Source organism: Myzus persicae, unplaced genomic scaffold (genome assembly GCF_001856785.1).
Source record: "Myzus persicae strain clone G006 unplaced genomic scaffold, MPER_G0061.0, whole genome shotgun sequence".
Lineage (NCBI taxonomy): Eukaryota > Metazoa > Arthropoda > Insecta > Hemiptera > Aphididae > Myzus > Myzus persicae.
The window spans coordinates 2285-20274 of NW_019103886.1; the positions used below are offsets into that span (position 1 = coordinate 2285).

Consider the following 17990-nt stretch of genomic DNA (forward strand, 5'->3'; position numbering starts at 1 on the left):
AAATAAATTATTAGTAAAAACCTAAGTCATAATATTCCATAATGAATTGTTTTTTGATTAATAAGAATTAATAAAACAAAGTTTTAAAAGAATGTTTGTAAAAAGATGGCAGTTCATTCAATGCTTACAGCGGCACAGTAGTTAGATCCAGCACTGCAGATGGCATAGTTTACTTATCATACTACAATTATAATTAGTAGAAATACGATAAACCTTTACATTTATTTTACAAATACATTTACAAAAAGGAAAATAAATTGACAGGGGCAACGGCGGACGGAACAACTTTATAACATAACAACTATATTAGTGTTTGGTTCAAATAAGACTGATTTCTATGTTGAATTACTAATTAACTTCAACAATATAATTGCCAACTATAATTATTTATGTTTTTAAAAATCAATGAGTTGCATAGTGTGTGTGTTGTATTCAATAATCCTATCAGAATATTACAGTTAAACTTACATCATTTATAGCCAGATACTAGTTCTAAAAACTATTTAATCAAATTGTGTACCAATGAAATAGTTTGTGTTATTCTTAATAATTTGGCTATTTTTTAGTTATAAGATATAAATAGCATAATTTTTTAATTAAACCATCAACATTATAAATTATAAATAATAATACATTACTAATGATTATTATTAAAATATAATCAAAATTTTTTTTTAATATTAAAAATTGTTGTTCACAGGTTTCAAATGTATTGCAGACTTTCCTAATTTTCGACCATCTGAAATACATAAGTTTATGTTATTTATAATATAATGTTAAAAAAACAGTAAATGATGAAACATACAGCTCTTCAAAATAATAGAATAACATCCTTGAGTGATTGATTTTGTCGATAGTTTTCTTGAAAGACCTAGTAAAATACCTCTGAATTCCAAGTCAAGTTATATTTAATAAAATTAATGAATTACAAAAAACACACATTTTGCACTGGTAATTTTTTAATTTAGTTTACAAAAGATAAATTGACATACCAAAAAATTTGAGTGTCATGTGTATTTATAAAAATAAAATATTGATTTAGTGAAAGATAAGTTAATGTTTTATTTTAATTCCAGAGCTTGAAATGGACAAATATGCTTCATATAAATATAACTAATTCATATTAATTTAAAATTTTAATGTTTTTAATTTAATTTTAAGACCTGCTATTCTGGTTCATATTGAGTACTGTTTTATTCTAGAAAATTTGTTTCTAATACTACAAAAAGTTTTTAAAATGTTTAATCTATCATTCAATTTAAACTTTTATCAAAGGATACAAATTCATCACATCATGAGGATTGCGTATATCTAGTTTATTAGCTGCCCCACTTGTAATTATAAGGTTCTGAAACAGGCGAAAAGTTTAATTACATGACTTTAAATTTAAATATTTAAATTTACTTTTGATTTTCCTTTAATATGAAGTAGGTGAGCTAAAGTAAAAGTATCTTGACGTGTATTAGAATTAAATAACATTGGACAATAGGATATTTCAAAATAAATGTTTTTTTCAACTGCGATTGTGTAGTCCTTTGGAGTTATAGATGTTTTCATATTACATGTTATTATATCAACTGACGGTGAAGTGACTATGTCCTAAAAAATTAAAATAAGTAATTATTAAAAATATATTATAACAAAATTTTAAATAATAAACAAATGTGATAAGTATAAATGCAAAAACTGAAATAAATGTTCCTTCAATCATTTTATCTAGAATAATTAAGAAAAAAAATACAAGGTTATTGAACAATTCAGTTGACGTTACACAGACATTTGTTGTCTGTGTCTTATAAGTGTGTAACATAGGAAGTTTACCCTCACCAAAAAATGTTTAGCTTCGTTAGCTTACAAAATTCAATTGAATCAACTTATTATGAAACTTGATGGTAAGTACATAATCTGTATTTGTAAGTGGTGTTTTTACAATACTTCAAGTCTTAAGTGAGACATGAGCATTTTTAATTTGGACTATATTATACACTGAAAACTTGCTAAAAAATTGAACTATCATAAAAAACCCATGTATAAATACAGATTATGTTCTTCACATCAAGTTTCATAATAGGTTGATTCACTCTAATTTTTTGACTAATAAAGCTAAATGTGATCTGAGCTTAAATTTGTTATGTAACACACATTTATAAGACAATAAATGCCTATGTGGCGTCCTCTTGAGTGAAAAAAAAACTATCATAACAACTTGGTTGTAACTTTAGCTTAGGAGCTTAAGCACCCTATTATATTATACGTTATACATTATTTATTTAATTATTTATACAATAAATAGTACATACCCTTCAGTGGCGGTCAAAAGTGGGGTTATGAGAGGGATAGATTCCTCATAACCTTAATTTCAAAGTTTAAAAGCTGATAATTATGAATTATATTTACTATAATCAAATAGTGCATGTTGAAAAATTAGAAATAATAATTTCTCCCTGACAAAAACATTTGACCGCCACTAATATGCCTCAAAATTAAGAAATTAAAAGATTTTTTTATAAAATTGTTAATACTGTTAACAAATATTGTCTATTATGTTATCCATTATGATCTACTGTAATTTATTATATTTATGAAAGTATTAAAATTATAACTATATATTTTTTGTGATAAATATAGCCCCCTTCTCATTTCAAATTTATAGATATGTGCCTAAATATTATATAATATGATTGAATTGATGTATTATATTTATCTAAAAACTAAGTGCTAATTAATAAATATTAACTTCAAAAGGCAATATATTAATTACTAACATAGTTCTTTATTAATTATGACTTAATATTCATACCTGAAAAACTTTATCATTCAATGGTTCTACTGCTAGAATGTTAAACAATTTGAAATTTTGAGAACTCAACTACAATCCAAAAATGATACAATTAGTTAATTTTAGTAGTTAATATGTGTTTAAGCATATTCATTATTTTATTTTGTTACTCACAATTTTTTGCAGTTGTCCAATATTTGATATTTGAATGGTTAACCGATTCAGAATAGTTAATTTGGAGTCATTACTCTAAATAAAAATGTAATGCATTCATTTAACTTTTAAAACAAACTATAAATTATAAACTGTAAGCTTTTGTATTATTATATAAGCAACCAAATAAGGTAAGTTGAGGTTTTTGTAACATAAATCATTAAATGAAGATTTTACTTTAATTTGAATGTGTCAAATGTAATTAATTAAATATTTTTAAGTCATGTCAATAATTCATTAAATTAAGAGAAAAAGTTGTTTGTTAAAATACAGAAGTTCAGTAGAGTGAACTGAAGTGATTGATATGATATTTAATTTGAAATTTTAACCTAACGATATACAATAATACCATTAAAGAGCCATAACTAGTATCTATATTGAATTTACAATGCTATTATAATACTTTACTATTATTGCAACTGCTTATTTGTATTATTGTGATTTTTTGATTTATTTAGGAACTACTCAGTATAAATGTAATTAGAGTAATGTTATAAGCCTGTAAACAAATATAGTTTAGTAAATAATGCCAATTAAGATAAAAATTATCAGCTCCGATTATTTATGCATGATTAATTGTATATAACACAATAAATCATTCATACGATTTTGTTAATCAATGTATACATGTTTTAACAGATGGAGGATAATCCATTAATTTCACCTGTCTAACTACAAATCCTGGCATTATCATTCAGTCTTTTAAGTACAGAAATGTTAATTAGGTTATTAATATTAGAATAATAATTGTATTTATTAAGTGTAGACAACAGATGGAAATATATGATATAATTAAGGAGAACAGTGCCAATCTTTAAAATTGTCCTCCGGAACATATAAATTATTATCATTATTATTGTTTATTTTACCCGAATCAGCAATTTTACATATTACAATGGGAAGTTATTAAAACAAATTATAAAAGAGAAAAAACATAATACTAAATACAGATACTATAAGTAAATAATGTGAAACTGGCTAAGTGGCCCTAGAATCAATTATTGTTATCAACATTTAAATTTTTTTATGATACTTTTCTACTAACCAACCACCAAATACATACCAATTATGGAGGGGGTTATATTATATAGGGCATTATATACTAACAAAAATGACTTCACAAAAACTCTCAGATTTAATAGAACTGTAAGATTTTGACCAATATTTTTTATCTAAGAGAAGACTTTTTAAAGCTAACTTTTATTTTATTTCAAATAATTGTACGAAAGTAAAAAAGCATAAAATTGTCTTATTTTTAAAGACACATTAATATATTACAAAGTTTAAGAATAAAATACTGAAAAATGGTGTTTAATGGTTTAGAATATTTCCCTCGAATATTTAAAAAAAATATATATATTAAATTTTGTTGATTCCACAGCATAAGATCATTACTCCAATAGACTGACGAGTGCATTTTAGAATTTTAGATGACAAAATTACATTAACACTGGGCACCTTAAAAGAAAGTTTATATAATTTATACCATCTTTAATATTCTACGTATAATAAATCACCAAACTCACGCTTATTAACTTGGGTGTAGGCACCCAGTCTTTTTCTTCAACAATTTCATCATTACATTCAGCAAATTTTCTTTTTTTTTTGTTTGAATTTCCATTGCCTAGTAATGAACAATCCACTGTTGTATTTACAGCGATCAAAGCATACCCATCTGTGAATAAATATTCCTAACATTTAAAATCAATCATATACTGCAACTAATAATAACATATTTCTTATTAGGAGACTATTAATGAAATATTCAATTATGATTCACCAATAGTTAATTAATATGTTTATATCCAAAAAATGTACAGGTAAAGATGGGTATTACAAGCTATGATAGTATTATGTTATAATACTGTGTGGTTAGAAGATATTGTTATTTATTGGAGGTAAATTTTTTATTATGTAGTATGTAAGCACACAAATAATATAGGTATTTTATTAGTCAAATATTATTTATATTAATATTTGTTTTATGTTATATGTTTATAACTGTTAACTGTTTATCATATCTTGACTCATAACATGCGTACATTACAGAATATAACAGTGAATTATTATTTTTTGTTTGTTAGTTATTAAACTAAATGTTAGGTATTGAAATATTTTTATGTTTTCAATTTTTCTAATGTTTTTGGATTTTCAATCAATTTTCAAGTGTAAATAAATAAAAACTGGTCTCACTTTAGACCATGGCAAAATATTTTTTTTAAATAGTTGGACGTGCCCACCAAAATTATGACATCTCGGTTTTAGAAAAAACTTATCAAAACCTTTGAAAATATTGGCTGAAAAATATTTAAAAATATTTTTTTTTAATTGTATTTGTTTAAAAGGGTGAAATTAGGTTTTTTTATTTTATTTTACTTGTTTTAAAAGTTGAAATAATGTTTTTATTTAAAAAAATTTTAAATGTTGTCTAGAGTCATCAAATATGCATTTGAACTCATTTTTAAACCATAATTAGTGGGTCTGAAATCATCCGGTTTATGGGATGACTTTGGATAACTTTCAACTTTTCAAAAAAGTTTTTTAATTTGGATTAATGTTGATTGAAACTATATTAGAGTTATAGACATGTTTAGAAAATATATTATTTTTTGGTGAATTTTAAGTTTAAAATATCAATCTGCTTTTTATAAAAAAAAGGTAAAAAAAGTCCGATTAAATGGTAAGTATTTTTTCTCACGTATAACAAATTGCAAGCAGAAATAAAATAATATGCAGTTATGATTTTATTTTTGATATAAATGGGTAAGCCAACTTTTAGCGAACTTATAGTTTCAATCTATTGTCTAAACCTTCCTTGAATTGTCAAGATCGGTCAAATTATATGTTTGATTTTTTAAACCTCAGGCATACACTTTGCCTTTATACACAATAGCTGTTACTCATGGCTCTCATTTTTATACTATTATGAACTGACCGGGATCCCAAAAAATAATATTATTGGTACATATAGAACAAAAACTGTGGATTATGCATATTCATATAGTTTAGATACTACCCGACTAATAACATCTATATTATCTGACCATCTATTAAAGGATATATTATAATACATCCATCTATCATTTCAATTTTGTTCTGTTGAAATATTCCAAATTGTTTTTTTGGCAAAATTAATTGAGTATTTTTTTGTATTTAAATAAATAATCCATACACTTAGCCTCATTTATAATTGCTGTTACTCAATTTTACATTTATATAGAACAGCTTTTTTATTAGGCTTAATTGTAAAGTATAATACAATACATAAAATTATATCCAATAATAATAATTATTTTATTAATATCTATAAAAAGATTAGTTACCTATGGCAACCATTGAATTAAACAAAAAAGAATATTTGATTTTACATATTCGATTATTGTTATATTTCATGTTATAAACTATGATATCTGTTTGAAAATAAATTAGATGACATATTAATAGTTTCATTCATGATTTAATTATTTAAAATAAACCTTACGTTAGTAACGTACTGTAGTAACATTTTAGTAACAGGTCAACTTAATTTTAAGGTACTTAAGGTACTTACACCTAACTACTGTGTTTAGAGGGAGAGGGCCTCCGGGTAAAAATTGACCTAAGGGCCAAATAATCAAGAAGCACCATTTTCTTTTAATTTAAATACTTAATATAAATTGGTTGTGGTGTTATAACATGCTGAGTGCCGCGATCGACCTTTTTTTTAGTATAGTCATATTTATGACTTAACAATTCACTCGGACATCAGAGCAATGATTCTGTTTTCATTTAAGATGATTCAGTGATGTGTCTACTTTAGAACATTGCATTTGGTTTGGATTTTAGTCTATTTTTGGTAAAACTAAATGTTATTTTTCCCTGGAAACTAAAAATTCTCGATGAAAATCAAACGGTAACAATATTTTAGCTATTAATACATGGTTATTGACTAATGACTTGTCAAACTTATATTATTTTCTTAATTTTGTCGAAAGAAAAATTAATTAATACTATTCACCATTATGAAAAGGTTCATGTACTATGGCCACCTTAGCCATTAGGTAATTCGAAAGTGTAGCAACTATAAAAGTTACTAGCACGTTTTTGTGAAAAGAATGTATATTTAATATGCTGAAATAAAATTTAAACAACAAAAGGGCCACTTGCATGATTCTGTGAACGGACCTGGTTCCGCTGACATTATATTATTGATGTATTGAAGACAAAAAATACGTTTCAAAAAAATAGGTCTAGTCAACAACACCGACATATATTATATTTATTAACACTATTATATTATATATATATATATATATCATGGCATCTGCTTGGGATGAATAAAAAAAAATTATCATACTCACGTTCAATGTATGCATGGATAATGTCATCGTTCACCTTTTCTACGCGCAGGTCACAGTATCCATTAGGCGTTTTCATTTTTTTTTCATGACATTAAAACGATGGTTGATCAATAACAAAAATAATAAATTACAAAGCGAGACTTTCTTTAATGCCAGTTTAGTTTGAAAAAGACGAAGTTAGCGATTATCACGTTATTACGTTATCAGTTTATCACTTATCTGTTATTGTCGTTCACAATTATTGATATCAAAAACCACATAGTACATTTGTACCACGATGACCATAGCATTATTGAGTATAATAGACGCAATATGATAGTGTTTCCAAACGTTCCAGCGTCTAGTCCGGCAGTCCACACAAATGATTAATCAATGAGAGTCCGTACGATTACATATTTTATATAAAAATAATTTATACTATATAGGTATTATTTTACTCATTCAATAGTTTAAATTTGATGTGTTTGTACCATTAATATTAAACTAATGGATGCGGCTTTGTATAAAAATCTGTTGGCCAACACGACTAGTATCATCGTTAGACGCAACGTCATTGCATCTCTATTCACTCTTGTTGACTTTTTTGATAGTTTCTTTATCACTCGGAAGCTTCTTTATAAGTGAAAACTGAGTCATCGTTTCTCTCCTTTATATTCACCAAAAAGCATATGTAATGAAAATAGGAATGTCGTATCCATATGTTTAATATTGATGGTTTGTAGTTGGTTCAATTAATACCAAAATACTATAATTATTGTTAATATGTTATGTTATAGGTAGTTATATAATATTTGTTTTGTATGCATATTGGTTTCCACCATCGCTACACTGCTGGGCGCACAACACGAAAACTTCATCAGGTAAGGTTTACAGATAATCTATTATCTATAAAAGTCAAAAAATGCAGAATCTACTATTATCTATAATAGTTCTTCAGATAACCGTGGTGACTATCATTTCATGATTTCACATCACAATTTGTATTTATTATAATATAATGCATCACATTAACATTTCACATTTTTACTAGGTAATAAGTATTCATGTTGATGAATGACCGCACTTAAAACATTCTATAATATAATAATATATCATCGACAATAATCCACAACAATCAACTGAATATACAATGGTAATTAAACTGTTAATTTTTGATCATGGTGCATGCTCTGAACTGTGGTTGATCTAATTTAAATATATTTCAGTTCTCCTTGAGTTTATTCAATGATATACTCCGGCCATTCAACACGACATACAGATGCTGGTCAGTGTCAATGCTTCCTGGAACCGAACGAGAAGATGTTGAACGTGGTGGAAAAAGTAAGTCACTATTCTATTTTTGTATATTATATTAAAATTTTTCTTAACACAATAATTTCAGTTATAATGCCCCCATCTGCTCTGGATATATTGACCCGGCTAAATATCAACTACCCGATGCTGTTCAAGCTAACTAATAAAAAAACCAACAGACAAACACATTGTGGTGTATTAGAGTTCATTGCAGACGAAGACAAAATATATATTCCTTATTGGGTAATAATTAAATATCTTTATATATTCTCAGTCTTGTAAAATACTTGAGTAAAAGTATTTGTGTTAAAAACTGAACTGTTAGTATAGAACGAGCAAGAACAGACAAATTTGTACCACTATTGGACAGCCCCATTGATTCCGTTTTCATTATTCTATTTTAAACAAAAAAATACATAGATTCATTATTACTAAGAATATTTTCGATATTATTCCAATGAATCTATAAAATTGGTATAAAACATGAAGGCAGGCTTAGTTAATTTACAAGGTGAAAAAATATTTAAAAACAATTTGAAACTACGTGCAAATACTTTTTTTTTATTGATTATTGAAATATGTAATTTAATTACTTTACAAAATAAGTATTTACATCTGTATTTAAATACTTTAAAAAAGTATATTTTACAAGACTATATGCAGGCGCGGACTGGCTGGGATGCTGGGATGCTACAGCATCCCTTGCCCTAAAATATATTTGCCCCTATCAGTATAAATGTGCCCACCTAAAAATTAATCTGAATTTTGAAGGAGAAGGTTAAAATTCTCTGATAAAATCGTAGGTAGATGTAGATCTATTATTTATGTAATAACTAATAAGTAATAACTATAACAATCATAAAGAAAAAAGAATACATTTAAAGTAGGTAGCCAATAAGAAAATAGGTAAATTAGTTTGAGCAGCTTTTTATATACATTAAATATACTTTCTTAATTTATTATTAACACAATCTTTATAAGAGGAACTTAGCTCTAATTGTTATGGGAGGGGGGGGGGCAAAAATTAATCACAATTTACTGACCCTTAAGTTTGCAGTTTCTTAACCTTGCCTTCCTGTTGTAATTTGGCACCTATTTACATTTTTAACGTATTTACAATATTTTATTAAAACAAAAGAAAATGTTTAAATATTTTATAAATAACCTATTACTTAAAATTTGTTTTATTTGCCCTTTAAATTATGTAGCATCCCGCGCCCTTTTTTACCAGTCCGCGTCTGACTATATATATATACATCTTGCTTAATATTATACTTAAATCTAGTTGAGATTCCACACTGCTCATATTAAATCTACACACAATGATGATACTCAAAACAAATAAAAAATTGTACGGGACTAGTGATAAATTAAGGTCCCAGTAGTACAGTAATTATTGTAAATTTTTGTGAATTTTTAGTCCCTGCGCATGCGCATCATGACAAAAATTTGTCTGTGACTGATAAGTTTGTTATCATAAATACCGTTTTTCCGGAACTATCTACTAATATATAAGTTTTAAATTTAAGAGGATTGTCAGTATTCTGTTTGTTTTCTCTCTCTATAAGCAACATACATTCACCCAAAATAATATTTTTATTTTTGAGTTACCTTAGATTAAAATCACCCGTTAAAAAAATAATAAAGAATAATACTATTTAATGCATGACATATCGATTTGTCTAAATATTGTCTCAAAATAATTTAATATCCATTTAAATTTACAAAAAAATTTTATTTTTAAGTCAAATAATATTAAATGTATTAGCGATTCATCAAACCCTCAAAAATATTATTCTCATTTGTGTAATAGCTAATTTTTCCAATTTTTCAAAAATCATAAAAAATGATTTTCGGTAAATGCATTTTATTTATGTTGGACTAGAATCTGAAAGAAAACAAATATACCGCTAACATCCTCTTAAAAAAAAGGTAATAAAGTAATCATTAATCAGNGTATATTGTCAATTTTTTTTATTTAGATGATGAAAAACATATTGCTTGATGAAGGAGATATGGTGCAAGTTGAAAGTGTTTCATTAGAAGTAGCCACCTTTTCAAAGTTTCAACCTCAAAATTCTGAATTCTTAGATATCACAAACCCAAAGGCTGTTTTGGAAAATTGCTTACGCAATTTTGCTTGTCTGACTACTGGTGATGTAATAGCAATAAAGTACAATCAAAAAATTTATGAAATGTGTGTGTTAGAAACCAAACCGGGTAACGCTGTTAGTATCATTGAATGTGATATGAATGTTGAATTTGCCGCACCAGTTGGTTATCAGGAACCTACGCATATGAAAAAACCAGCAGAAGAAGAGATGATGGTTGATCCTGCTGATTTAATGCCAGAACCAACAGGGTTCATAGCGTTCAAAGGTTCGGGAAATCGACTAGATGGAAAAAAAAAGAAAGACAATTCTGATGATCAATCGAATCAAGTTAGAGCAGTGTACCAAAGAGGAATTCCAGATTATGATTATAATATAGGAACTATACAGTTTATAAGGAACATCCGGTCTGTGAATAAAGACAAAGAGGTAATAATTAATAAATTTAAATATACAAATAACTATAATTCTATTAAATTAAATCCTATGATTTGTTTCACACTGATACTGTCTTCACTGTGCATATATAAGATAAATACATAAGTGATGTGATGTTACAACTGATCCAAAAGTGGGTATGGTGTCTGAGCATACTGATCAAAAATCAGTCACTTTAATAACCACTCATTTGTGGAATTAAAGCCATTGTCACAAGATGATAGTAAAATGCCATAGTTACATTTGCAACCGCTTATTGTCATCGTACAAACTTCTCAATTGGTATTATCTCACTATCTACTTTTTCACTCTTGCACTATCATGCATACTTGATAGTTCTTTCACGACAGCAACTATCACAGTTTTTATCATATTGTGAATGCGGCTTTAGTGTATTAATAAAAATATTTTTTGAGTTATATTAATGGCTATTTCTTATCATTAAAAGAAATAAACATACCATTTTATTTTATTGTAGTAAAATTGAATACTACAAGTTTAAATAAATGACTTAATATTTTTAATTTCAGGATGAAAATCAAGAAGGATTTAAGCCTTTTGCGGGTTCCGGATCAGTACTAAAAACAAAAAAAAAAAAAAAATAGTACCATAATCGTATTTCAAAGCATGTACAAATTTTAATTTTTAATATAAGAGTAATTCAATTTTAAATGGTTTTAACGAGGTGATAATTTTTTAATAATTAAAAATAATTATTTAATACATTTATTGTAAATATAATTGTCAAAGTAAAAGTAGGAAAATTTAGAAACCATAATATTGTACAATAATATTATTTTCTATATTTCATACGGCTTATTGTTTTTTTTTCACATAAGTTATCAGTGATTAATGCATTATATAGGTTATGACAGAGCAAATTAACTAGTTTGAGACAAATATTACGTTAAACATTACATTTAGTATCAAATCAATAAATAATAAACCACTTATTTCTATAATTAATATTTAATGTTATATTTTATATAATCTATAAAACATGAGAATAAAAAAATACGACTCAAGCAAATTGCATTTAACTAAACAAATATTAAAACATAAAACATTTTAAAATAGCATAATGTTATTCATATAGAACTATAGCCGTAACCTGATTTGAAGATGATACAATTTATGGATTCTAAATTACATGTAATGGAATAATAATAATATATCTAAAATGCTAAAGATTATAATATTAATATAGAAGATTTTCCATCATTTTGCTGATTGAGTTCAAAAATAATATCTTATGATAGTTAATCCTCATTATATGTTACAATCTATGTTATAAATAATTTGTATCATTAATATTATATAATATAAAAAATATGTAATTTAATCGAATATATTATGTTAAAATGCTTTTATTTATATATATATATATATTATATATATTATTTCATCATGTGACATTTATATTTGAGAACATTTAGAAAACTCAGTTATTGTCCATCCATATAGAATATTTTTTTTTTATTTACTAGCTTAGTGGTAATTTTTTTATAACATGTTCATTGTTCATGTCTAATTATTGAAATTATAAAATAAAATAGTAATTACATTTTAAGCATCAGGACTGTGCCATTAGTTATTAATTAATTATTAGAAATGGAAGTGTGGAACATTTGAAATGAAAATGGGAACCAAAAAACTTCTGATGGAGAATGGTTTGATACTCTTTTATAACCACAAATCTTGAAATGAGAGCTGGAGTAGGTCACTTTAAATTAATAGTCACTTATGGCACTTATTAGTGGACAGCTAGGATTGGAAATATTTTAATCCTTAGCTACTGAATACTTATAATTGGCCTACTTATGATATAACAGATTAACTAGGTACCTACTTGAATAGTTAGTAGTAGTAATAATTAATAGGTATAACTATATTGAGTGTTATGTTACAAAAATTATCCGATATATTAATCTCACTGTAAAAGTATCGTCCAGAGGTATAAAAAATGTTAAATTCCCTTTCTTCTCAGCTATGCTTGATGTCTTTTTACTAAAATATAAATTGAATTGGTTGACTCACAAGGATATACTCTATCAAATACTCTATGATATTTTCCCTGTAATTATAATAATAAATAAACATACTTATTTTATTAGAATTCCCATAAATAAATTATACTTATCATTAATCATTAGTAATTATAGAAAATATAATAAATGTTAAATAAATCAAACAGGATTTTAATTTACCAATGGTAAGTTGGGCATGCAACTTTTCTTTGATTTTGTCAAATAGAATAATTCAATTAGTACTAACACTTTTATTAAAATCATTTTTTGATGGAGTTAATTTATTTCTTATTAGTGTGTTTTATGTAAGTTGTCATCAGTTGTTAGATATGTCAGAATGTCAGATCATCCTGTTATATATCCATACTTGTCGCGATCTGTTACTAATTATAAAATACATTCATACATTTAGTAGTGCTGATATGCTTGAGCTCAGAGCTGTAACCTCTAAGAATTTCAGAAACATAATTACGTTATTCTATTTAATCTGAAAAAGAGAACTAAGTGAGACCAGAAATTATAGGCTCATTATAACTAATTAATGCGTTACAATAGTTTCAAACAGAATCTTGTTGTACTTTTTTTTAAATACAATTCTTGTATAGATAATTTCTTGGTTAATACAAAAATATGATGGCCTTAAATAAACTAACCTTAAAAGTTTATACTACAAACAATATTATTTTAAATACTTTTTTCTTCTCTGTGCGTACATAAATTAAAATTTTTATACCATGAATGAATATTTCAATTAGTAATATATTTTTGTGACTAATGATTTCAAACTTTGAAGCTTCTGCAGACACATAAAATTAACCCTATCTTTGTCATCAATATTTTAATTCTGTGGTCTGAAACGCTATTTCCATTATTTTTAATGAAAAATAATCTATTTTTTTTTTTTTGAGGGAAGTTAATGTGTTTTCAAATTTTTTTTGTTATTATTTTATTGTAGGCATGTTAATGATAAATAAATAAATATTTATTATTATATTTTTTTAACCATCTGAAGTTATACAAAAATATTTAAATGTCATAGATCTCTTTTGTTTTAGTTAGTAAATGAAAATTATTCAATTGTACCTAAAATCTTCTTATGAGTACATAAAAATAATCCCTGATTTTATGTAGGTACACAGCCACAAAAAAAAAAAACAGACACACATGATAAAATCAACACAGATGATCTCTCCACTCAAAATCAAAAAATAACATTTTCCATATCTAGAAATGTCTTTATTTTATGTTCACGTAAGAATATTTAGGTAAAATCGAGGAGATAATTGTCATTTTTACTCTAAAAACAAAAGAAATCAAAAGCATTTAAATATGTCTGAATAACTTTTGATGGTTAAGAAAAACTAATTATAATATATTTATTGTTATATTCGTAATATTATTAATGTGACTACAACAAAATAATAATAAAAAAATTCCTGATTAAATAATAAATACATAGTTAATAAATTACCAACAAAATGTATGTTTTGTTTCAAATATTGTGATAAATCTTACAGAAATAGTTTTTGTACCAAACAATTCTATGTGAACGCCAACAAAAAAATAACATTTTAAAGTCCTGGAAAATATTTTTATTTTATGTACACATAACTGATAGAACGACGTAATAAAATTAAACATTTTGAGTACCTAATATGAATTCTTTAAGTTTATGCTCAATGATCATGGAATGCTTAAAATAGTATAGCGATAGCAGTAAGTAGGTAGTTACTGCCAACGAGCAAGATTATAATTTAAATTGTACAATACAATAAATTAGGTATAGCAAATAGCAATATGTGGATTATTATTGTTATTCAACTAGTTACCTATATTTGACATACCTAATATACGTTTAAAAATTACTTAAATCAATGGAATCTCGTCAAAAGTACCTGGTGAATGAACGTGTTGTGCCGTAACTTGTAGGTATAATATGTTGATTGTTGACAAAACATACGAAACCCGTCATATGCATACTATTATACATATCATACAATAATTAGGTAGTATATTGAACTGGATTTACATATTAGATTAAATATGCTAATTATTATGCATATTACTGTATTAGTATAGATCGTCTCCTGTTAATCGAATTAACTTTGGCCGAAGGCTAATTTTGAATACCAACTCACTGCGTTCAACTGTTCTATTGCAAGTGTACAGTTTTATACTCGTATGAATTTAACGAGTATTCAACATAAATTGTACACAAGGTACCTATGCTATATAGCCGCGTACAAGTACATAGGCTGCCTACTTGTGTGATGTCATCGAAGTGCATCTTACATTTTAGTGTCGATGGGTGGCGAATCCTACATAATATATATTATATGTCATATTCGTACCCATTTTTAAATATGCATGAGAAAAGTATTGGACATCTTATATTGTATAGCTTATTTCAACCACACATTGTTTGCCACTATATCGAATAGTAATTGTATTCAGAAGTTAGGGTGCTTAGATGTTATAAAGCCTGTCTGTAAAGTTTCATATAACAATTTTATTAAAAGTGACAGACTAATAGAAGCCATTTTTGAAGAATACCTTGTGTCTTTATATTTTCAAAATCTTCAAATTATGGATTTTTGATCTAACTGACCAAGACGTACCAATCATNCTTCGTTGAATCAAATCTCAACATTTATTCAATGATCAACATTACAAATTAAATATTTATTAAAGGTCCATTATAAGTTTGTATGTTATGTGGGGACTAATATAGAAGCCATTTTTGAAGAATACCTTGTGTCTTTATATTTTCAAAATCTTCAAATTATGGATTTTTGATCTAACTGACCAAGACGTACCAATCATAGAACACTCTCGTCTGTCGCATAAATGTCGTGTAATAAAGTTTTCTTGCCAGTTATTGGATTTCAACACCATTTTAAATATTTTATAATAAGTAAGTTCTGTAAATGTACATTCAATTATTATTTTTTTTTTTGATACATGTATCGAAAAAGTTGTGCTGTAGCCCTGTAGGGTTTTCAGCAAAACTATACCTACCTAGGGTAACTACTAACTTCTGACTAGTTTAAGTATAACTTCTTTATAAAGAACTGGTCATATTTATTGAATTTTTTTTTTGTTCTCATCACTACATTTTTAAAATAATTGACAATAAATCGTGTCTTTTAATAATTATGTTTTTTAAATTATATTTAATTTTCCTACATGATAATGATAAGCGTTTATAAAGAATAAATAAAAAAATATAAAATTAAATATTACTATTTGTGAGTTACAACTGCATGAAAGTTATGGTAAGTAAAACTGCTCGCAGCCGAGTTTGGTATTCAAAAAGGTGCTGCCGATAAAACAACCGTTCGGAATCGTGTTCTACCTCAATAAAATAATTTTAAAAAATATGAGGGAGCACACCTGCGCGTCCCACCACCAATTCGAGCACTGCGACGTAATATGTATGCTATGTGTAATATTATTGTACCTATATCGTAAAAAAAATCGAACACGTGCATTTTTTTATTTTTTTTTTTTATTAACAAGTATAATATGTATTTGACATTTGTAGTTTTGTTACAACCATATTGCCATACTGGCATAATAAACATCAATATTATTATATTTTATAGTACCTTATTCTGTAATACATAAAACATGAATAGTTTAAAACTAAAATGGACGTCGGCCAAATGTTACACATTACAATTATAGGTAACAGACAAAATTAACATAAAAACAGGGATTCCAGTCTGTGCTAGAAAGTTGACTTCTATGCACTATATTACATTATAATATGTTTTAGCTTTAAAAAGATGTTATATTTATTCGAACTATAGCATTTATATTACTGTTAGTTAACACTCTTAAGGCACTCTGAAACATTAAAAAAAATTTTTATCTCAAATTCGGTCGTATGGACTTGGCTTGCTAAAAACTTGTAATATTTATGTAATGTTGGCATAAGCGTACAACAAAAATCGAAAAATATCATTGTCGTTAATATACATTTTTTTTTGTAAACAAACATACAAAATATTTTGATGGAAAATCACATAGTGAAAAAAAATAGTGTAATTTCATACATTTTTGAAATGCATATTTTTATGGTATATAATAGTCAAGTATAATAAAACACCTATATCTGTATTACGTACCTCACTAAAAATAAAACAAATTGATTAATAAATGTCACGAAGAGATATTTAATAAGATCATAAAAAATAAATAAATAAATTTCAGAAATCGATGCGATATTTTTAAAAGTCGGGTATGAAGCGTTCATAATAATATATAGGTATATATGAGTATATTATCATTTCTCAATCTCAACATATTTTCAATTTGACTAATTTTAAAATATGATGTACATCGATATGGATGCATGGTGAAATCAGTCACAGGCTGCAGCTAAAGCTAAAATGTTAATAATATTTAATAATAATAATAATGATGAATGATGATAAAATAAGTATGTATAACGAAGGACTTAAGAAAGCAGAAAAAATCTATAATTATGAAGGAGGTCATGCCTTTATGTATTATATATTTTATTGTTAAAATATATTATAATAAAATATTATATATTAATACATGATATATATACGATAATATACTATATTCTAGCGAATATGTCAAATACGTAAATTTGATTTACACAGACCGTTTTACAATATTTCTCTAAAAACAAATATGCTATATAATTGCAGCAAGTACAGCAATAAAACAATAAATAATTTTTAGTTTCTGTTCATATAAAATATATATTATATAATTGAAAATATTATGCTCATTGCTCATCGATTAGAACTACGCG

At 26.0% G+C, this 17990-nt stretch overlaps 2 protein-coding genes across 3 annotated transcripts; one reads left to right on the plus strand and one right to left on the minus strand.

Annotated features, from left to right (window-relative positions):
- Positions 1-203: 203 nt before the first annotated feature.
- LOC111035899 (ribonuclease P protein subunit p30-like) lies at positions 204-7518 on the minus strand. Its single transcript, XM_022317723.1, has 8 exons — positions 7333-7518; positions 4519-4667; positions 2954-3028; positions 2801-2869; positions 1405-1599; positions 1281-1348; positions 806-885; positions 204-739 (listed from the first exon to the last, which is right to left on the minus strand). Exons 1-8 carry the CDS (start codon positions 7406-7408, stop codon positions 681-683), a joined length of 771 nt encoding a protein of 256 aa, XP_022173415.1. The 5' UTR covers positions 7409-7518; the 3' UTR covers positions 204-680.
- Positions 7519-7648: 130 nt separating this feature from the next.
- Positions 7649-11823, plus strand: LOC111035898 (ubiquitin fusion degradation protein 1 homolog). 2 transcript variants are annotated; one of them, XM_022317721.1, is made up of 7 exons: positions 7649-7757; positions 8109-8192; positions 8363-8464; positions 8538-8652; positions 8714-8868; positions 10608-11165; positions 11705-11799. In XM_022317721.1, exons 3-7 carry the CDS (start codon positions 8462-8464, stop codon positions 11777-11779), a joined length of 906 nt encoding a protein of 301 aa, XP_022173413.1. In that variant the 5' UTR covers positions 7649-7757; positions 8109-8192; positions 8363-8461; the 3' UTR covers positions 11780-11799. The 2 variants fall into 2 exon arrangements, with proteins under 2 accessions (XP_022173413.1, XP_022173414.1); XM_022317722.1 differs by lacking the exon at positions 7649-7757 and adding an exon at positions 7836-8046 and having other exon boundaries at positions 11705-11823.
- Positions 11824-17990: the final 6167 nt, after the last annotated feature.

Bases quoted from the DNA above. Each gene is read 5' to 3' on its own strand.
- LOC111035898 (XM_022317721.1), top strand. The intron at 8,653-8,713 runs GTAAGTCACTAT...CAATAATTTCAG, and splicing joins TGTTGAACGTGGTGGAAAAA to TTATAATGCCCCCATCTGCT. The intron at 11,166-11,704 runs GTAATAATTAAT...TTTTAATTTCAG, and splicing joins CTGTGAATAAAGACAAAGAG to GATGAAAATCAAGAAGGATT.
- LOC111035899 (XM_022317723.1), bottom strand. From the start codon at position 7,408: ATGAAAACGCCTAATGGATACTGTGACCTGCGCGTAGAAAAGGTGAAC. The intron at 4,668-7,332 runs GTGAGTATGATA...ATTTATTCACAG, and splicing joins TATCCATGCATACATTGAAC to ATGGGTATGCTTTGATCGCT. The intron at 1,349-1,404 runs GTAAATTTAAAT...CGCCTGTTTCAG, and splicing joins ATATTAAAGGAAAATCAAAA to AACCTTATAATTACAAGTGG.